Source organism: Poecilia reticulata, linkage group LG12, assembly GCF_000633615.1.
Source record: "Poecilia reticulata strain Guanapo linkage group LG12, Guppy_female_1.0+MT, whole genome shotgun sequence".
Taxonomy (NCBI): domain Eukaryota; kingdom Metazoa; phylum Chordata; class Actinopteri; order Cyprinodontiformes; family Poeciliidae; genus Poecilia; species Poecilia reticulata.
Window position 1 is genome coordinate 2150548 of NC_024342.1, and position 23094 is coordinate 2173641.

Below are 23094 nucleotides of genomic sequence, written 5' to 3' on the forward strand. Positions count from 1 at the left end.
ATGTCATATTTTGGGGATTCGGGAAATACGTGATTTGTACCATTTGTTCTGTGGGTTTTTTATGTGGATCGGTTGTAAAGTGAAGGTTTTGGACCTTAATCTGACTGACTAGTTCGGGCTAAAGCGTTGCTTCTCTCGGCTGTTCGTAAATTACCTGCTCGGTATTGGAGGGACTCGGCGCTCCGACTGCATGTTAAATGTATTTTATTTAATTGTCATATAAACAAAAACTAAGGAGTTGCCTAAAAATAATTTCATACTTTGTATAACACAAACGCATCAACACACGTATTGACTCACCTTGTGCCGAATCGCTGCCTCTGTTCTCAGCCTGTTCCCGTAGCAGTGGATTTCCTCCGGCATTATTTTCCTCCAACAAATTATTCCACTGAACGAAGAACGTACAGCTCCTTTTTAACCTCCGTCTTCCCATTTCTGACGCTGGATCTTCAATATTCTCAAGCTTTGAATTAGCAGGCCGCTACAAACCGTTTATTAGCTGTAGTGGCTAAGTTTTGGCTATGGTCCGCTGTCGCCTTGATATCAGCAGGGAAATGAAAAAACTAAGCACTGGATGGTCCCGACTAATTACTGGACACAACAGCACACCACAAAACTCGGTTGTTGTACCAGTAGYTCACAGATATTTTAAGTTTTGCGTCTTTTTCATGGTACAGATCTTGCAGCTTTGGCTAAAAACAATAGGAGCAAGCAGGACCCGGAACCAATCTATGTGGCATAAATTCAAACGGAAATACGTCACCACCCCTCGTGGCATATACCCCGTTGGGTATACATCTTATATCTTATACGGTATACATCTTCAAGTAGGACTACAAACTTGAGATCAAATGACCCAGTCAAAGTAAAACATAAAACAAACTGAGAATTTGTGGTAAAACTTGAAATTTAACAGATGGTCTATCCAGTCTGACTAAAGCATTCTCAGCCTGTAGATGCGCGAGGTGTCAGAGACACATACCTCAAAAGACATCCAGCTGTTGCTACAGTGGAAATACGTGTATACTAATACATAATATCGTTGAATTAACCGCCACAAATTTCAGACTTTTGTTCGCAAAAGGCTTTGATTGTATCATTGCCATACAATTATGCCAATAAAAAAGTTTTAGACTTCTCAGAAGCATTACCGCGGCAGGCCAAGGAAGGGCACTGCATTTCTACCTCAACATCGCATGAATCCCCTATGTGTCATTCTGACAGATAAATGTAGTGCCGTGATATTAAATGTCACAAATGGCTGCGGCTTATTGGCTGTTCTGATATTTAAGGTGAAACACGATGTCGCGACTAGTACGTGTATATTCACCTGCGGGCCAAAGCTCATTTGTGTATTCGTCAAATTTCTGACTGACATGCATTTGGCAAGCACTAAAAAAGAGGCTGGCTGAAGCACAAGCGCTCCCTTCAACAAGCACTGAAACACTGAGCTCCGACTCCTGCCCCAGAACAAGCCGTTCCATGTATTACCGGCCTCTCTCCGCCGCAGTGGGAGAGGAAGTCGAACCGAGAGTCAAGCGGAGACGCTACCGTGTTAGCAAAAAACCCTACAGAAATACAGCGAGGAGGGTTTTCGAGCAAACATGTGCCACATTTTTGCTGGGAAACGATATGCTTGACTGAACGGAGCGGGCTCTATCGACTGGCATTCGTCGCCGAGACAGCGAAGGGACAGCGTTAGTGCTCCTCACAGGCAGCTTGAGAGAGAGGGCTCCCCTATCACGGACAGCCTGGTAGGCAGGAACCGCTCGGCTCTGGCTGGCTGGCGCGGAAAACGACGACCTGCTCGGCTCTGATTTTTCTTAGTATTTCCAACTCCCTGTGTGAGAAGACCTCAAAAACAGTGGCACATCCATCGTGTTTCTTCAATTTTGGCGTGGGAAAATATAACACTCTCCCCAACAATCATCGCCTTAACTGCTAATAACCTCGACTCCCAGTTCTGTGAAGCCACCGCTGGACAGCCGAGCTGCTCTCCATCTCTAGGCGCACCCTCCCTCCTCTGCTACCGTCACAGTGTGCAGCTCCGTGCTGGGTCTCTTCCCCAAGCTCCGGATAACTTAACGAGAACCCATGGACTATATTTGTCATTTTTACTGATATTTTTCTCCTCAAGTTCCTGGGCTGTTTCTCGGAAGCGCAGCGAGACTTCCCCAATAACAAGGAGACGGAAGCAAGAACCCCAGCAGCCGTTAGCCTTTTAGGTAAACTACTGCACGGTGTCGGAACTGCGCCGCTGTTAATCAACCAGCTTGTAATAACCGTATTGACAAGTGGCTTTACGGGCTTTTTAATGCAGCTGTCGAAACCCAGTAGTTCGCTCACTGGTAATTTAGCCTTCTGGCTAGCAGGTTTCATTTTTGCTAGCTAGCGTGTTGGGCTAGCTAGCAGGCGAACCCGAATATCGGCACCAGCAAGGAGGCTACAGCGGGTTAGCTCCACGACGCGTGGATTTGGCTTGTGATTAGTTAATCACGCCGTGCCCGCTCTGGATTTAGAGCTAAAGCGTTCAAGGTGTTTATCCGCGTCTTTTCCTACGGCGTGATTGCTGCGCCCCGCACGGAGCACTTCGGTTGCAACAGGAAGGAAGCCGAGCGAAAAAGGACGGAGCAGAAAAGAAAAAAACAAATAACCACACAGACAGCGGAGAGTGGGATTGAACGGAGATCATTATTATGAATGCTGCTTGTTTTTCATCTTCTGATCGCACGGACTTATCGGTGCCAAAGCTCGCTTAAAGGATTCTAATATTTGGAGACGAGGACAACGGATCGCCACATTTAACCTGCCCTGGAGGGTCTTTTTCAGGTCTTTTCAGTAAATCCATCCCCCCCCTCCCCTTCCCCTCCCTAAATGTGATGGTGCGAGCAAAACGAGCCACACGTGTTCCTGTTTGTTTGCTGTAACGCAGACCCTCTGCTGCTATCGAGGCCACAAAAACAATCGGGAGTTGCATCTCACGTTCTGACTGCAGACTCCGCCTGCCATTTCTCTAAAATTGGACCCCCCTGACCTCCCATCCCCTCCTTACTGCACATTTGTTTACATTTGAAGGGAAAATCCCGAATCGAAACCCCATGTGGAACTGGAGACAAACCGGTCGTTTGGGCACATTTTTTCAGCAAGGAAGTCCCGAGAGACGTGCAGAATTTGACAGCTGTCCACTAAGGCTGCATATCACAGCAGCCCTGTGAAGCGAGGAAGCGCTGACACCAAAACGAGCCCGTTCCTGCTTATTTTAGCACCTTTCCTCCCGGCGCGTATACGGCGCAATCCGGCTGCAGTTTTGCGCCAAATGGGATTGCAAGGACAGCGATAGAGCTGATCCACGGACTACTTATTTAATTTTTTTATCCGATCAGCCCACCTTAATATCTCCCCGCCCCCATAAACATAAAATTTCCTTTTTATGTCTTAATGATGATGGCGGCTTGAGGTTAGCAGCCGCAGACATCTACACGATTCCGCTTCCTCCGGACCCCCTCCCCTTTACCGCCCCCCCTGTCATCGCACCTTAGCCCTTGATGGTGGTCCTCTCCACTGGAGGAAACGGCTCTTTTAATTCCCTGAATAGTTAAAAAAAAAAAAAAAAAAAGCACCACAGGAAACCTGCTGTTTTTATTAATTTGCTCCTCCAAAGGGTCGAAAAATGGCGGACCTCGAAGCGGTACTCGCCGATGTCAGCTATTTGATGGCGATGGAGAAGAGCAAGTCTACTCCTGCCGCCCGTGCCAGTAAGAAAATCATCCTCCCTGAGCCCAGGTAAGCTCATCAGCGAGGCCCTGTGATGTTAAGTGGTTTGCAATTAACATGGAGCCTTTGAAGCGTATTTGGCTGCATAGGAGGAAGGAGGCGTGCTTACTGTCAACCTTTTCCTACTGTACACGCTTGATTTAAACAAAAAGGCTGATGCTTTCTGTCTATTCAGTTTTCTGCAAACCACGCTTGTGGCTTCTGGCCTCCTGCAAGTAGACACTAAAAAACGGGAACAACTATTATAGAATGTGCATGCCTTTTTTTTTTTTTTTTTACTAGAAAATGCACTGATCAGGCTTTTCCTGATCAGTGCATTCGATTTTTGCACTGATCAGAAATCATTCAGCTGATTCCAAGCTTGATATGCCGATTCCAACTTGGGCCAATTTAAAAAAAAGAAAGAATGAAATGCATAGACGTAAAATGGTGTACATTTTCTTTGATAGTGTTGGTAGTTTTTGAATCTATTAACAGCAAGGCAATTATAAGGTTATTATTTGTTAATTCATTAAAGGGTTTATTTGTGTCTGAATGGGCACAAAGTTTCATACCTTTGTACTTCTCTGTAGTTTTTGTAACAAAAATAACCAAAAAAATACACGCCACAAGGATAAAGATTTTTAGTGAATTTGGTTTGATCAGCGGCCTTAAACGGCCATTTTTCAAAAATGAAGTGTGATTTGTGTCACTAAGCTGCTCACAGTAACTATATTTTCAACCTTATTGGTATTTATTGATGCCTTCATTGAAGAAACAGTGGAGAAAATAGCAAGACTGTCAATCTTGAAAATACGGACAGTTTTAGGAGATTTTAACAATAGTTAATTGGAGTTTATTGTGAGAGCGATTAATCAAAGTACTTATGAGAAATTTATAACAATAAATGATTAACAATGCGATAAATGCCCATTTTATCAGCTACTCTACTGCGCATGTCACCTTTAGAAGGCAGGAAAGAATACACTTTTCCAGCTGTTTAAACTATTTACAATTAGGCTAATAAAATAATTCACAACTCGCCTCCAGGTCAGGTCATTTCTCTTCGCCCGGCGCAACTCCTGCACACGGCTTTGCGGTGTCTGCAGTTGTTGAAGGTTTTTATTTTTAGCACATCATCTCTATCTCACACTACCTCCTGTTCAAACCTGCTGCAATTTTGATTGGGGGGCGCCACTCTTTCCTGCTAATTGTGACCAAAATAGGAAGAAATTATTGTATTTCATATGTAATTTGCACGCTAAATATGAATTGAGTTCATATTTAGCCTGCCCGGCTCTGGCTGTGTTTTTGCCAGGTTCCACGCTCATCGGCTGTTTACAAACAAATAGTTCCTCTATCTATACATATCAGTATGAAATGGGCATACCAATCAACAGAGGTAGATCCGTTCTAAACTTTTTTCTGTGTGTGTTTATTTGTATGGATTGTAGCATTCGTATTATTTAAGAGAGGGTGATTGTTTTGTTTAATGTTAATTTACCTAGTGGATAAACATATCGTTTCTTTTAAATATTCTTCCTAAATAAATTGGATCAGATTAGTGATTAATGGAAGATTAGCCAATTTGGATCTGATTTATTTATCCATGAGGTTAATCTCGTGTTAGCCTGACTGAAATATCGGTGCGTGCTTCAAAACCAGCTCACGAATCCGAGGCAAATAGAAAGCAGTGGCAGACTGTGTCCTTTCCATGTTCTGTGCTCCACAGTGTACCCTCTCATAGCTGTCACTTACTCCCAGGCTTATTTGACTGATAGCTGTACAACGGCGTTAGCTTCAAACTGGTAGCTGCTGCTGCGGCTTGCCTGTGAAGCTGGTGCAGCTGTGCTACCAGCATATAGCAGCTCTTGACGTTAGCACCCCCCCTCCCCCCGCCACACTCCTTCACCCATGCTGTTTGCAAGCACCCACTGTTAGTAGGCTGTCAGACAAGACTAAAGCCCCATTCTGATTGAACTGACACCGCGTTGCCCTCTTCTTTTTAAGCGTTTACAGAGAGGCGTGCTGCAGTGGGCCTCATAGTGCTCTGTTTTAGGTCATAGCGTGCAACTCGCTAAAACAGGATGTGGTTGAGATTTGGTTATTGAGAGTTTCTTTTCATGGGAGGTTTGTAAATGTGACAGTTGGGGCTGCACTTAACGATGACTTCTCTAGATTAGTTTAACAATGTTTTTTTTTTTTTCGATTTCTAGCAAATTGTTGGTTAATTTTTAGGTTACTCTAATGGAAGTGTACTGGAAATAAAAATATTTTAATGAAAGTAATACAAACAGTAGTAAATAAACAATTCAAGTAAAAGAAATGAAGTGCAACACATTTAGCAGTCTAACAAACCCAAGTCGTAAAATTCAAGTCACTGTTAATATGTTTAACAGTGTGAAGTGAAACTATTTTTTTAGTTTTTGCTAAAACGTTGTTCAAAAGTGAAGTGCAATTTCCAAAAATGTAGCCTTTTAAAAAAATTACTTAGTAGTGCAAACATTTTTTTGCTTTCTCACAGACTCGCACACACACACACACACACACACACACACACAAACTCAAACATTCGAATTGAGAAATGCTCACATTTCTCAACTCGAGGTCTGACCTCTGCTTTGAGGTCAGACATGCTTTTTCTAACCCCTCTTTAAAACAATTGTGCCTGCAGCTTTAAAAAAGGCGCTAATACAGAGCTGATGTTACAGCGATTGGACATAGCAACTAGGAATGCACCATATGAAAATTTGGGCTGATGTTAATATGTCTGTTAATCAATATTTCCCTACGCTTCCCTTTTGACATTGTAAAAAAAAATGACCACAATACTGCGCTGCATCACCATCGCTGTCGTATGACCAAACAAGACCCACAGGAACAACCTCCTCTCCCCCCATGAATACAAACGGCATCAATGTGAAAATATTTATTTTAATATCGACCCAGTTTTATCAGACCCATGGCAATATGTTAAAAACTGACAAACATCTGCAGATACTGATGTTGATGCTTATATATCGTTCCTCTAGCAGCATTTCCATTACAAATGTACACACAACTTTGTCAATATTCCTCTAATGTCTAAAAAACACAATTTTGCAATTGCGATTCATCTAGGAGTTATTGGCAGCAGCAGCGTGAGAGTGTATATGAGACATTTAGATTTCCACACACATTGGTTTGTTTTGTTTTTGACTTTTTGCGTTGCTAATGTTCTTTTGATCCAGATCTCATTAATGGCACATCACTGCTGCTTTGCGATCTGATGGATGTACTTTTCCTTCCTCCGCTGGGGTTACTGGTTTCGGTTTCTGCTGGTTCCACTCTAAAAATGAGCTCACAGTTGAAGCTTTCTCTAGTCAGATAGTCCATTAAAGCCAGCATCCTCTTTTTTTGTCCATAAGCAGAGTACAGTCATAATCTTTTATTTTATACCCTGATACATGCTTATGTAAATAGATGCTGTCCACAGTTCCTGGGATAGCAGCCTTTGTGGCAGAATGTATTGGTACCAGGCTATGGTTTCAGATTTGCATGGGTTGACCATTCAGGTGGTTGACAGGAACACTTACAGAGCCACAACTAGGCCAGTTACATTGAAATTACTACTCACTATAGACCATTTGGAAAAAAACACTTTCACTGCAGATGGTTTGAATGTCACTCACAGAAAATCTACATTTCTGATGACTTTCAGGAGACTTATGAATGTACTCTGCTACCAAATTCCAAACATTCAGGAAACAAGTCTGTAAGGGGTGCTCGATTTATTGAAGGAAGAAAAATAAATAAATAAATACTCGCATTATGATGTTCTTGTTCAAATATTTTATGTCAATATTGGCCATTATTTTATATCTTCCTTTCCATCATCACCAATCTCCATGGGCTTTAAAAATCTTGATCTATAATATATTAGATCTGAGCATCAAAGGTTGTAAAAGTCATGTTATTGGCATGCAGAGAGGACATAGGTGGCCAAATATGGAAAATATTGGTTATTTATAAAACACCAATTCATAACAAATATCACATCAAGGCATTTTACGAAAGTCAATATCGTCATCTTTATCGTCTACAGCTGCAACTAACGATTATTTCAGAAATTGATTAATCTGCCAATTAGTCGATTAATTGGACAAAAAATAGCACATTCTTCAGATTTTTCATGGCAACTTGAGCTATTTTTTAACAATATTAGAAATAAATTAAAAGATGCAAATAAACAAATGGTTCAATTAATATTTTTTGACTATTTGATGACTATTTCAACTATTTGACTTCTATGACTACTATTTGAATAATCGATTAACCATGAACAAGTTGAATTGTTTCCGCCCTGAATAAAATGTATATCACTACTACATCCTCTGAATATTGTGCCGGTGTAATCGGAGCCATTTATCCCGACTAACTGACACACTAAGTGTTCTGCTTTTACAGAGCAAATGAAATAAAAGCAATGAATGATATTGTTGTTGTTGGAATGATGGTGAATGGTAAGAGATTAGCTGAGAGGTGAAAAAATGAAAACAAGACACTGAATCATAACACCTCAGACAGTTTAGTAAGCCACTCATGTTTTTGTGTGTTCAGAGAGAGCCTGATGGTTGCTAACAGTGTGCCATCATAATGTGATGAAGGGATCGCCGCTCCACAGAGCTCTGATGTTCAGCATCCAACTCTCTGACTTCCCTGTTCGTCTTGCTTCTAGAGGCGGGTTGGACCTGTTCACAGGAGGGTCCATCCACTGTTAGCTAGCGTACCTGTCCATCATCATTCCTGGATTTATCACAAAATAACCAAAGTTTCTGATTCTGAGCTTGGTCTTGCTGATGAAATTAATGATTTTAGCACTGTCATATCGGAACATAATCGGGAGTATAATGTTCAAATCAAATAAGCATAGACAGTTAACACTCAGCAAAATCCAATCATATCCCAAACATTAGTTCCTGGTAGACATCTTTAAATAACCTGTGTTGATAAAACTCAACTCCTGCTCCGTCGTTGGTCCGCTCTGATTTTTTTGTCAGGCTCACTTTCCCAGTAAGCTTTGCTCCAGCTTCTAACAGTTGGCGGCTGTTCTGTGTCCGTGGTATGCAAAACTGTATTTGCTGTGGAAAGGATTTGGTTGATCTAATGAATCAGGGGTTTTCTTTTAACACTTTACTGTCATGTTTTCAGTGACATGAATAGAGTTGGTAAAATTGATGCTAGAAAAAGAAATTATTAAAAGGTCCTCATATGTGTCCGGATTGATGCAAACAATCCGGACACAAAGAGGTTTTTTATAAACTGGGTTTATAGTTGACATATTGAACTCCCATCCCACTGCCCCACTTGTTGATGTTGAGGTCCATGTCGTGCAACTCTGAAATTTTGCAACTTGCTGCGGATCATGAACCTTTTACTCCAAACGGTCTATTTGGAAGGTGCTGTTGCAAAGCAGGTTCACCTGTACTGTAATATGGTCCCGCTGTTTTTTGGAGGATGCTGCATAAAAGTACGCAAGTATAGAGTCTCAGCAGCTGAGTTTCCATTACAAAAGTGTGCAAAACTTCGTCAATGTTCCTCTTGCGTCAAAAAAACACAATTTTGTAATTGCTGTGTTTCCATTAAATAAGGCAATTAAAATCAGACATGAATTAGTTTGTTCACAAATTCATATTCAAATGCAAAAATACCTTATGGATCCCAAAAGGAAATTAAACGTTGTAGCTCTTATTAATTCAAGTTATTATACATGGTGATGGCTACTGGCAGAAAAGATCTCAGGGGCTTCTCCTGAAGAAGCCCCTGACTGAAGACACTGTTATCCCAAGACAGTCGGTCTCTTCTGTAAACAAAACTGCCCTTCAGAATGTATGAATCATTAGAATGGAAATGATCAAGCTCATTATAATTTATCATGCAATTAATTTCTTCTTGTGATAGGTTTAATGGTGAGACACAAAAATTTAGCTAATTTAAGTTCTTCAAAGAATAAAAAATGTAGAGATGTGTCGATCAGGCTTTTTCCTGCCGATACCGATCACCCATGAGGGCCGATCACTGATACCGATCACATAATTATTATTTTTTTTTATCATAAACACTACCGGTTACATTATGTGGAAAAAGGAACCATGAATTCACCTTTATACAAAAATTTGTTTTTAATAACTTTTTCCAAGAAGAAAACTAAACAAAACAGGCATTGTGCAAATTGTCCTGCTATCAGTAATACTATCTTTAACAGACTGATAACATATGAAGGCTCTGAAGAGGCTAAATAATGCAAAGAGCCAAAATAAAACCTCTCAACATTGCCAAAAAAGTTCAAGTATAAAACTTAAAATTCAAAGGGAAATACAGGTTCCATTACAATAAACAATCCAGAGTTACTGAATGAAAACTTCCTAATAGCATGGCTGCTAGCTGATTACTGCTAGTTCTGAGTGGCTGTTTCTGACTGAGCGGAGTAATTATGCAGAGCAGGGAGATCGATTATTTTTTTTTAGAGATTATCTGTCTCATGTTAGGACAGCAAAAATTTTAATACGTATGTAAAATTTATTTTTTTAGGTTAGATGCTGCAGCTTTAAAGAGAGGTTCGGTGTGAGAGTCACTACCAGGTGGAGCAGAAGCGGCGCTCCGTCTGGGAAATATTACTACCTGTAGCGCGTAGCAGCAGTTCAACAGCGAGAGAAGAACCAGCGTTTTACATCGCAGCTCGAAGACTTAAATAATTTTGCAGGTTATTTGTTTAGCTTTCTGACCGTCATGCTAATCCGGGTGAGTGTTTGTAGCTGTGCGCTGCTTTACCTGCTATCTGATCCTCCATATGTTTTTTTTACTGCAGTGAGCCTCGATGTAGCCAAACTCCGTCAAGTATGGCATTGTTTTTATGTCGTATTTGCTTCGTTGTGTTGATGCATTTGACGTGCTTCAATTTTCCACTGCAACACGCAAACTTCCCCATTCACTCAGTGGGTTATAGTTCCACATCGCTTAGGATTTGTTGCTGCGCGTTTGCGCAGTGTGAAGGAAAGAGACCAGCTGCACAGKCAGGCTGWGAAATGAGATGCAGGTGATCGGTATCGGCAACAAGAGCCAATGATCGCTGATCATGCACTTTTTCACGAAAATCGGCCGATTATGATCGGTGACCGATCAATCGGCACACCTCTATAAAAACGTTTTGTCTGCTTAGATTTTGGGGTTTAATAAGAGGAACTATCTCAAGATTTCTTGGAAACATTTCTAAATTAACACCAGAAAATCTGAATTTTTATTAAAACAACATAAACGATACACAAAGGAGGGACTAATTTATACTTAAAATAGTCAAACTGATCAGATCAAACATGTAGATTAAAATGAGGGGGTGAAACTAACAGTACAGAGAAGGGGAAGCCCTTAAGGTACAGGGGAGTTTACCTGAAGTAGTTTAGTGGTGAAATTGACGCCTACAAATGTTTTGTTTTTTTTTTTTATATCAAAAAATAAAAGCATGGCCCTTGAGGTTATATGCTATAAATGAGTCCCATTAGTTATTACACACAATGATATTGAAGCTGGCCAGATAAATGCATCAACTAATGGACTTACAGAAGCACTATTATACAGCTGTCGAGTAAATCAGTGCACCAAAAGGCTCGCATTAACATGAAAACGTACTTTTCTGTCAGGTCGTTTATCCAGTAATGTGTCCATTATGTTGGAATGATATGGTTACATTATGTTTCCTTCCCGTGCAGTGTCACCCCAAAGCTTGTTGCGCTTTGAGTGCTTTAGAGGAATTACTCAGATTCAAATTGTTAAAGATCATAGAGGACGAGCGGAGTAAGAGCAGGCTGGCGGGCGTGCGGACTTTACCTGCAAAACCGCTTCCTGTAAACAGCCGTACATGGCAAACTTCAGAAACAGGTGCAAGCTGACAAACCTTTCTGTAAGCATGCTTCAATTGTGGCCCTTGAGCATGCACGCATGCTGTAAGCCTTTAGGTGGCTGCCCGTTGAGTTGGCGGGTTGCAGTCCACTGCGGTGCTCTGGAGTTTAGCGTGGCACTGCAACATTCTCGGCAAGCCGGGGCCAAGTCCTCTGACAGAGAAGTGAGATTATGACGGCAATGGTGTGTAGATTGGTGGGGAGGGTTGGAGGATGGTTTTGTCAAAGGACAACTTTTGTAACTTAATGTACACATACAGATGGATTTTAAGTGGCAAAAGTTCTGAACAAGGGCAGAAGCAAGATCCCACTGTGTGAGAGAGCAGTCTCTGTTTAATGGGATTATTGAGTCGTAAGGAAATCAAATTATGACAGCTTTGACATTTTAAACTTACCTTAGCATTTAATGTTGCTAACATTACTTGTAACCTCAATTTCTGTATGTATTCCCAAGAATCAATCATAATGTATTAGTAGAGCACATGAAGTATATATTTTTAAGAGGCTGAAATTAGATGGTTAGAAATAACACCCCCACTGGAAATGATTTAAGACCACAAAATAAATGAGGTTCAAACCATCTCTGTCAATGATCTTAATGGGCAAGGATCATATTCCTGACTTATTCTCTACCTAACATTCTGTGCACAAGGATAGACGGAGATTTAAAGAGAAGCAGCAAAAGCAAACGAGATGGATTAGCAGTGCTTCTGTCATCCAGATCAAATTACTGTCGAATATTGTCTCTGCTGCCCAGGAATGGAGCCATTAGCATATCAGAGCAGTCAGACTGTCACAGCATCAGTCTTCAGTCAGAGACCTCTAAAGACTGACTGCGACCAGAGACCCTTCCTCACTCTAAAAAGAAAATGGTTGAACCAACTTAATTGAATTGCTTTTATGGGTAACAAGCAATTCAGTTAAGTTTATCCAACTTAATTTATTAAGTTTAACCAATTCAATATATTATAATCATCCAACTCAATTTGTTATTTTTTTAAACAAATTTATTACGTATGTTTAAGATAACAAATTTAATCCAGTCTTACTCAAATCATTTAGTTTACTTCAAAAAATGGTAAATGGACTGAACTTATATAGCGCTTTTCCAATCATTTTGACCACTCAAAGCGCTTTACACTAGTCACATTCACCCATTCGCACTCACATTTATACACATCAACATGTGGCAGGAGAAAGCTGGAATCGAACCTACAACCTGTTAGACAACTACTCTACCCACAGAGCCATGGTCACTTACCAGGGACAGATTCCCTGGTAAGCTTGAGTCATGGTGTCAGAYGTGGGATACAAATATGGTATTGAACTTAATTATTTCAAGTAAAGTCAAAGTAAAAAGGTCATTTAAGGAAAAAATTTGTAACTTTTAAGTTAGAGTGTTTTTAGAGGACATTGTAAAAAGAGTATATATTTAGTTTGGAACTACTTAAAAGTTTGATTTCACTTTCTGTAGAATTAATACAGATATTTTATATGTTTATTAGAAGAAAGTAAATGATTTGCGTAAGAGTGACTTAAATCTGTTATCTTAAACATACTTAATAAATTTGATAAATAAAATTAACAAATTGAGTTGGATGATTATAATATATTGAATTGATTAAACTTAATAAATTAAGTTGGATAAACTTAATTGAATTGCTTGTGACCTATGGAAGCAATTCAATTAAGTTGGTTCAACTATTTTCTTTTTAGAGTGTAAGTTTTAAGTTAAATGAACACAAAAATGTAAGTTGTCATAGTAAAAGGAAAAGAATTAAGTGAAATTAATGTAAATAAGTCCATAAGATGAACTGCAGCCCAAAAACAACGTCACCATCCGCAAATCTTTGAAGATACTTGGATGATATGAATTTCGACATTTAATTTCCCCGTGGCATAAAGTAAGTGCCTCTTAGGGTGCATTTACCCCACGCCCGTTTGGTCCGCTTTAATCCAACGCCAGTCCATTTGGCTTGAACGTCCTGTTCGTTTGGGGAAGTGTGAATGCGCAATTGAACCCATAAAGTGAATTGTGGCCTGCCTACAAAACCAGGTCTCTGTTCAGTTGAAGTGAACACTGGCGTGGTTAGAAGGCATATGTAAACACCGAGCGGACTGGAGACTGCTCCAAAATACATATTTCACAGAGCATTCTGGGTAAAAATGTGAGTCTAGCACCAGCGGGAGAAATTACTTGTAGTTTATTACTAAAGACGAAGGAAAAAAATCCTGTAGCTGCAAAAATCCAATTTTGTAAAGAAGGAAGTTGTGCTCAATATCTTCTCCAAAGGTTTTTGTGTCGTTTTCTTCAGTGTTTCTTGGTGCAGTGCCACCACAGGCGAGGAGGGGAACAGGTTTTTCAAAGGTGTGAAAACACCCTTCGATGTGATGAGCAGCATTACGTCACTTGACAGACCTTGAAAGGACCAACATTTGGGCAACAGTGAGTTTGAGATCTATTTTTGGGCTGATCTGTTTTAAAGGGGTCTCCCTCCCCCTAAGTGCTGCTTTGTTATTGCTTGAAGATCCCTAGCATATTTCAGTTAAGGGCTGCCAGGAGACAGTGGAGAGAATTCTGGCTTACTATTCAATATTTTCTTGGCAGTGTGAGCACACCCTAATCTTTGTGTGCTAAACGGTGGTTTTTCTCATACAGTCAGAAGAAAAATGCGCTGTTCTCTTTGATCCCGTCTGCTTCTCAACATGCAGTCACTATAAGAGCAAATGATGAACTAAAGGTCTGAGAAAAAACATCTTGGTGAAAAGACTGAAAATATCTTTATTTCCTGGAAGATCTTTGGACGTCTGCCATAAATATATTTAAAGTCGCCTGTGAATCAGTTTCCATCTGCCTGTTCTCATAGATCCTTAGTCCTTGACTATGACACCCTGTTTACTCGTGTTGTAAATTTATAAAAGTAAACAAATTGGCTTTCACTCAAAACAAAAACAGAACATGGGAAAAAAAAAGAAAAATCCCACATGTTCATAAACTTTTCCCATGTGAAATCTCATTATTCAAGCCACTTGTCTTTCCTGATCTACCATTTTCTCTTGTACTTTTGCTACATCAATGGTGTTGCTCATGTCTTAACCTTGGAGGAACAAGAATTTGCTCATTGGCTGAAATTAGATCTGAATGAATTAGTGATGCTTATCCAATCAATCCTCGTTGCTTCACTCTAAGGCCAAACACAGTAGATCAGAACTGGATGAACTTCTGTCTCCGTACAATTTTTTTTACTTTAAATAGGGTACCGCAAGCTTTGAGTAGTGGCTGATACCAATATTGACAGTATCACAGTAACGACTGTGATAAACGATAATATTGTAGTTTGTAGGCTATTTTCAATTAATATATTGATAATTGCACTCTCAAAGATCAATAAACTTTAATTTTGTTAAGAACATTTAACACTAAATAAAACGGAAATAAAAACCACAAATAAAACGGTTTAAAAAATAATAATCATCAGAATGGACATTATTGAGCTTATTTTAATTTATTATTCAATTAATTGATTTGTTGCAACAGGCTTATCAATAACAGTAGGTGAGAACACTGATCCATTTATTATCAACCAATGGGTCTGCCTGTGGGATGCAAATGCTGCTGAATAGAAATACTGGCGCAGACTAAACACTGGAGCGGACTGCTTCTGCCTGAGATTGTAGATGCAAGCTTAGTTGATATTGATATTTGAAATGCCTTGCGCTGAAATGTGCTATACAAATAAAATTTGATTGATTTTGATTTGATATCTTATTGATTTCCGATGCCAATATCTGATCGGGAATTGGCTTTTTAAGAGGACATCAACTGCTAGATATTCACACATCCAATGTGTGAACATTAGATGTGTGACACTGTGTCTATTGATGACACAGTGTCATCAATAGACAACTCTGGTTCTCTCCACAGACCCTCCCTCATTTTCTTAGTGTAAGGGAGGAGTGAACTATTGCATCAGGTAGTTGGATATGCCCATCTTCTCTATCTAAATTTAATGATTATTGATGGGCAATAATATATAATAATACTATATTTAGTTGAATGTAGTTTTTATTTCCACTTTGGTTTTATGTTTAGATTTTATTCAGATTTATTTTCCATTTTATCTTTGTTTTTGGTTGTGTATTTTGTTTACCAGTACCAGTATAGGGTTAAATGTTCTTTTGAAAATAAAGTGTATTTATTTTTGGCAGGATGTGCTTACATTATTATGTCATTACCATTACATCAGTTTAAAATGGTATTCAAAAAATCTTATCGTTCATCGCAATAATTTTTGAGACGTCAGCAGAATTTGTTATTGTGACAGGCCTATGAATGTTCTATAAAAGATCACAATGTGTCTGGAAAACACATAGTTCTGTCCTTTTAACTTAAAAATTCCCTTTTGCTTGCTGTTACCCTCATTTTGAATACTCCTTGTTGAATTTCTCAGTAGTGTTTCATGTCTACATTGTGATGATTTTTATTGTATTTATTTGTTGGTGAATGCCTTTTTTTTGTTGTTTATATTACAAATTGTCCCCTGGGTATATTAAAGATACCTCTTGGTGTGGCGATGGTAGTATGTGTTTGCCCAGTAGGTCAGCAGTGGCTACTACTATCCAGTAGCTTGCCATCATCAGTGAGTGTGTGTGTGAATGGGTGAATGACTGTAGTGTGAACACTTTGGGGACCTCTGGACTTGATAAAGCGCTCTGCAAGTACAAGTATTTAGCAGCTTTAGACAAATAAAAATGTCTATTGACTAAAATCAGAGTCAGGAGGTCAGGCTTTTATACATCAATGATTGGCCAGAAACTTTGGTGCACCTCTACATTGTAAAATGTGGTGTTTCTCTTCAGAGTTGCTGTACTGTGAGAATCTCATACCTAGTAGAGCTCTGAGATGAATCACTTTAACTTTGGCACTAGAACGCTGCGGCTTTTGTTTTAAAGGCACTTTAGTGATCATTCAACAGGAGTGGAATTCAGCATGAACATAAAATGTGTTCCTGAGATGAAACGTCTTCTCTCAGCTGTTTCTAACCATAGCACAACACATGAAAAATGGTGAAATATCTCATCTTTACCATACATGGAAAAGGAAATGTCCCATGATAGTGTTGCAGAGTTTTGTGGAAATGAGAAAGAATAGCGCCAAAGCCAAGTATCCGTCACCGCTCCTGAAGCTGGAACACCTGTAGGTCAGAGATGCGCCACAAAACGGTCACATTATAAGTGAACGTCCAGCTGTAAACAGTCCATCCTGTCATCCTCCGAAAAACCCGTTGGTTGTAAGTAGGCCTGTCGCGATAAACGATAAATCAATTAATCGCATGATAAATTAAACCTATCCACCTCATTTTAATTACCGCCTTTATCGTCTCTTCCGGTCTTTCTGTTGATGACACTGAATAAAAAAAGGCTCAGCTCCGGTGCTCTCCATTGACCCTCCCTTCCTCATTTCCTTAGTGTTCAACCACATGGGCACAAAATAATGGCTTCAAGTCCAGTTGACTAATTTTAAAATCAGGCATTAATCAATGCTTTACTAGAATCTACCTGTGAACCATGTGGCTAGATTCAGCGTAAAGTCCTGACTGAATGAAAATCATTATAACCCATTTGTGTCACGTTAACGAAGAACAGCTGAAAACTTACCGGGTTTATTAACTGCGGTAGCAATTTGGCTCCAATTCCTTCCCTTGTCATTTCTATATTTTTTGCACAAAATGTTGAATAAACAATGTTGTTTCCACATATCMTCTCCAATGTCCGCTGGACTTCGGGTTGCGCCATGTCAGCTGTTTGGGATTCCCCTCCGTAACTTCCTCTCATAAAGCGCAGAGGAGAATCCGTGTTTTCTGATTGGCTACCTGTCACATTCGGTGTTAAGCTCCCAATCAAGGAAAACCCCTGATTTAGATCGGAGCGGCCGACGATCTACCGTAACACACCACACACTACAGGATGATCGGTTACGAAATCACCAGTGACAGTCTTAGATCGGCCAACGTTCTAAGATTGTCATAAGGGGAAAATAGGGACAAAAAAGTGTGTAGTGTGAACTGCTGCATTAGGTGGTCGGATGTGCCCATCTTTATTTAAATGTAGTGATTACTGAAGGGCAATAGTATACAGACTTTATAATCTTCACTCTTTTGGTTGAATGCAGTATTTATTTCCACTTTGGCTTTATGTTTAGTTTTTATTCAAGTAAGTTTTTTGTTCATGGAGACAGAGAATCCATTTTATTTTTGTTTTTGGTTGTTTTGTTTATGTAGTTTATCAGTTCCAGTGTTATGTGTTCTTTTGAAAATAAAGTGCATCTATGGCAGGAAATCGCAGGCATTATTACGTCATTTCCATTAAATCAGTGTCAGAAGGTCTTGAAACAATATTATCATTTATCGCAATAATTTTTTTAGACAATTAATCGCCCAGCAAAATTTGTTGTAAAATTTGTTGGCCTAGTTGTAAGGGACGATTGGAGACGGAAGCCAAATTAGCATTAAAGCAGTTAGCTGCCCTGACTATCTACTACTGATGGGCAACATGCACTTAAAGTTCTATGACGATATTTTGTGGTACTAAATAAAAGTCTTGATAAGAACCATTTACTATATACATTTTTATTTTTAGGTAACTGTATGATTGTGACTGCGTGTCACAGCAATTATAGCCCCACAAACACAAATGCTGCTCTTGAATAACATTCCCACTTATAACATGCTTCTTTAAGACACCAGTCACATAAAGAAGTATGATTTAAATCACTAAACCAGTAACTATATTTAATGTTATTGTCATATTTATTGATGCTCTCATTTAACAGTGGAAAAAAGTAACAAAGCTAATAGTCCTGACAGTTTTACTTGTAATACAGTTTTACTTGTAAACGGTAATTAAAATTTATAGTGACAACAATAAATGAAAATTCCTTTAAGAAATTTACCACAATAAATGATTAACAATGCTATAAATGTCCAGCCAAACTAGTGGCTAATCTTATGATAGTAAACGATGAATAAAAATCATTCCTGTTAGATTTATAGCCTAAAAACAGAGTTTAGGAGCTTCCCATAAGTCAGATCAGATTAGCTTTATTTTGGTCAGTTTACAACATTACACAAAAGCAAAACAAAATAATTATTTAAAATAACTATTTAGCAAACTGATAAGTTACAATAAAAGGAATAGGCAGAAGCCAAGGCTTATACTTGCCTACCATATTAATAGACTCTGCAGTCTACACACATACACACATTAATTCTTAAACATGCATCTATAAAGGTACACATACATGCATATAACACCATTTGGGTGTTTATGTTGATAAAACTGATAAAATGATGCTGTCTGAAAACCTAGGCACCACGGAACATATATGAGCTGCTGTTGCCTGGCTGATTGACATCTTCCTGAGTGTAGGAACGTTGCTGCCTGTGGGACGATGACAGCAAATGAAAGCGTTCTTTATTGGGCTCAGCCCCCCACATTGTTGCTGATTGTTTAAGCTCTCCGAGAACCAGCAGCAGAACCAACGCCACGGCTCTGCACTCTTCTCGTCTCTGCCCACCTCTCATAATTTGTCCACATCGTGTTAATCCGCTGCAGGCAACCCGGCCTTATTTATCAGCACGCGCCGGGAGCCAGTCTGTCACTCAAAGCGCTCTGTCGCAGCAGGACCTTCTTTGTTTCCCCTCTGTGTCGCGGTCATCTGCCCCCATAAGCTAATGTTGATGTTATGCCACAACTGTTGTTCCCAGCTGAGCTTCGCTCGACTTAAACTCAATTGATAATGTCCAGAAAATGTCTGTTCGGTCCTTTTGTACAGAGGAGTGTCAATATGTTAACAGGTAGACGGATTATCTGTACGGCCTTTGGTCCAACTCATGCTGTGATGCATGATTTATTACTGTAATAGATGTATTCATTATCTGGGTTTTCCCTAGAAGCCGTCTGCACCCAGCCGTCCTGACCTTCGTGTTCTGGAACGACCTGCTGCACCAATGTTAAGTTTTAATAATCTCACAATGCTCGACTTTAACGGGAAATGTTAACCGTCTTTGTGGCATGCTGGGTTTAGTTTTAAACAAATAATCTAGTCAGCTGCTAGTGATTCAGCGGGGCAAGAAGGCTGCGTCTGAAGAGGAAGTGTCGACTTCCTCAGTTCTTGTTTCAGCAGCTGTGGCTGAAGCTGACATGTTGCATAGTGTTCACCAAAAAGGTTGCACCCATCTGTGTCATCAGCACCACTAGCTGGGGTCTTCTGTCACATAGCAACAAAGTGCCTTGTTGTGGTGTTGAAATTACGGATGATTGGATTAATCTCGATTAATTATTTAAATAATTGTCTACCAATTTAGGAATAGGTCATTAACTGGAGTATACAGACTCAAAAAAGGTAATTTACTGAAATGGCAACATACTTAGAGCAGTAAGCCAAAATTATACAAAAAAAAAAACCAAAGCATTTTGAATTTATCACCAAAACCTTCTTTTTTGGTAGATTATGTCTGGCCAAGAAATCCTCTAGTGGCATTTTAACTTCACCTGGTTCAAATTCTGTACAAAAAAAATTCCTATTAAGTACCTTTAGCTATCCAATTATTAATCAGTTTATCTAAAAATTAATCACCAGATCAGCCCTGCACTATATTTTCATATGTCGTTTTCTTTGTAGCTGCTGATGGATCTTTTGCTACAAATTACCAATCATTCACAGAAGCAATGTTGTTTTATTGCATTTTAGGCAATAAAAAATTTATTTTATTCAAAAAAGCCATTGAAGTATTTCGGTAGGGAGATGAAAAATTTACCGACTGTCAATTTTTCTTATTCGAATAATCATCGAAATAATTGATTTCTAAGTGAATCGTTGGTTGCAGCCCTAGTATGGGACACAGTTTTGCTCAGATGTCTCCAGCCTCCTGTGTTGGAGCATTTTATTAAAATATCTAAAGTGTGAATAAAAGGTTTCAGCTAATGGTGGCGATAATGACCACATTTATTTCTTTCAGATCCGCTCTCTGTTGTTTATGGAACGTGTTATTGTTTATTTTCTCCCAGTAGCTTTAGGAAATAGCTGTGGACACTTGTTGAAGAACATTTCAAAGATCTTTTGATGTTTGCGGCCTTTTGTTTGCCTTGCTGCCGAGATGAACCCACACTGCTTTAATAATGTTACGGTCCAGACTCGAGGGAGACCGATCCATGACTCACAGCGCTCCATTGTGTGTGGTTTTTATTTTTATATTTTTATGTTTGACTTTCAATGCATTGGTAGGTTGTTTGTTTGGGGTCATTCCCATGCTGAAAAATAAAACCAGTATCAGTCAGATGCTTCTCTGGTTGCACCTAGTGCTGGATCTTGATTGATCAGTACTTTTCTGGATTCATGATAGCAGAAATATTGGAAACAAAACACAAAGTCTGACCCACAGCACCAAACCATGACGGTGACCTTGGTGGTGGTAAGCTAGATTTCTGGAGCTTACCACCGCCATACTGTTGTAGTAATTGAGTAATCTAAAAATAATTCTTATGATTAATCAAGTAACTGAAAAAAAGGCCCGTTTTGTTGCAGCTACTTAACCTAGTAAAGGAAATATACAAAATAAAATGTTTGTAGAAAAGTATGTTGGTGACATCAACTAACTCACTCTTAAGTTACCCATTAACAACATGTTGAGTAACTTGTGCAACAGTTTAAAGTTTCGTCACTGCTTCACAACTGCTTAAAACAAATGAACAACGGCATGGAGAGAAACGTGGATAAAACTGGAAGGTGATTTGATCAGTTTGGCAGTATTTCAGTTATTTTAACAAAAAAAAAATCAATGAATAATAAATATAGACAATTATATTGTGATACTTTTTTCAGCCATATGTGCACAGCCTTAGTAAAAAAAAAAGCTCCCTTTTTTAAAAACATTATACTTCTGAAAATGCAATACATTTCAAATATCACTTTCAGTCTCTACATAGAAACTTTTTTTTAAACAAAATACTGTCAGTTATTTTTTCGCGTCTCTTGACTCTTCTTGATCAGCAATGTAATATTAGCTGAAATGTATTTCTTTGTACATGTTTGACATTCCAGATTCTGTTCCAAGACTCACAGATGAAAAAAAGTTGGTCTTTTCCAAAGGGAACATAAACGTGAAAGTGATCCATCACTTTTGACACTTTTTGTGTCAAAAGTGTCTCCCTCCATAGCTGCTGAAGGCACGTTGCATTCCTCAATAACAGCTCCGTGGTGGAAGTGAGAGCGTTGTGCAACACAAATAATCATCTGTTTGGAACACAGTGCGCTATATAGTAAAACATAATTTAACGAAGCGTTGATGCAGATAATTTGCCTTACGGAATTTTAATAGTCGGTGTACTCAAATCATTTGATGAATCATTACAGCCCTAGTAAATATTGCTAAGAATATCAATTATGATTAGGCGTGCCACTGTAACAAATTTTGTTGGACGATGAATTGTTCCAGAAGTTATTGCGATAAACCATAATGTTGCTTTGAGACCATTTTATAATAGTCCGTAATATACTATTATATACCATTGTTATAGTGGTATAATAATGCTAGAACACGTTTTCAAAGATTAATAAATGTTAAATTCTAATTAACATTTAACACTGGAAAACGTCTTTCAGAAAATGCTCTAGTTGAGACCAAAACACCAGATCGAAAATGTTTGTCCAGTTTTTGGTAGAAAGATGGGGAGAGGAAAAAAAAGAGAAATCACACAAATTGAAATTGAGTTCATTTTAATTTATCATGCGATTGCTTTATTGATTATTATGTCAGGCCTAATTATGATTGATCCACATTTTCCTCGATCGTCTTCCTTTCAGGTCCGTTTCACTTTTGCTGAAACAGACCTTCCCCTTACAGCCCACACAACCTGAAGAACTGTAAATTGTGTGCTAATTATGACAAATTGAAATTGCTGTTGTGCTGTACATGTGTTGGACTGTCCAACATAAGTATCATAATCACATGTTCCTGATGAAGTGCTGCCCTTGTGGGTTCCACGGCTGACATGATCAGGTTGTTATAAACCTTTGTTCACTCCTGTCTTGTGTGCTAAATCAAACTCACAGGAGAACATGCACATCACTTCCTGAGCTTCAGTCTGTGGCTTGCTTAGCAGCTTATCTTCACCCCTGATGACTCCAGATAAAGACGGCTCAGCTCTCTTTTCTCAGGTCTTGACACTCAGTCGAGTCAGTATTTACCACAAAGTCAAGTTTTGAGTCTTTGCTCGTCTTAAATTTGACTGAATTTCAAGTCTTGAGACTCATTTCTGAACAGTTGGCTAGTTCTGTCAAAAAAAGAATTAACTTATCAGAACAAAATAGACAGCTCAATGTCTAACGCTACTTTTGCATTTTTAT

General features: G+C 39.1%; 1 protein-coding gene across 3 annotated transcripts in view; it reads left to right on the forward strand.

Moving 5' to 3' along the window:
• Positions 1-1235: 1235 nt before the first annotated feature.
• Positions 1236-23094, forward strand: part of grk3 (G protein-coupled receptor kinase 3) — a 78204-nt gene continuing 56345 nt past the window's right edge. Inside the window, exons 1-2 of one of the 3 annotated variants that reach the window (XM_008423196.2) lie at positions 13511-13591; positions 14003-14133. Coding sequence is in view for 2 of the 3 variants with exons in the window: in XM_008423194.2 (XP_008421416.1) it covers positions 3671-3783 (113 nt within the window). In the remaining variant the exon portion in view is untranslated. Of the gene's footprint in view, positions 3784-13510; positions 13592-14002; positions 14134-23094 lie in introns of those variants that run through there. The other 2 variants (XM_008423194.2, XM_008423195.2) reach the window with 2 other exon arrangements.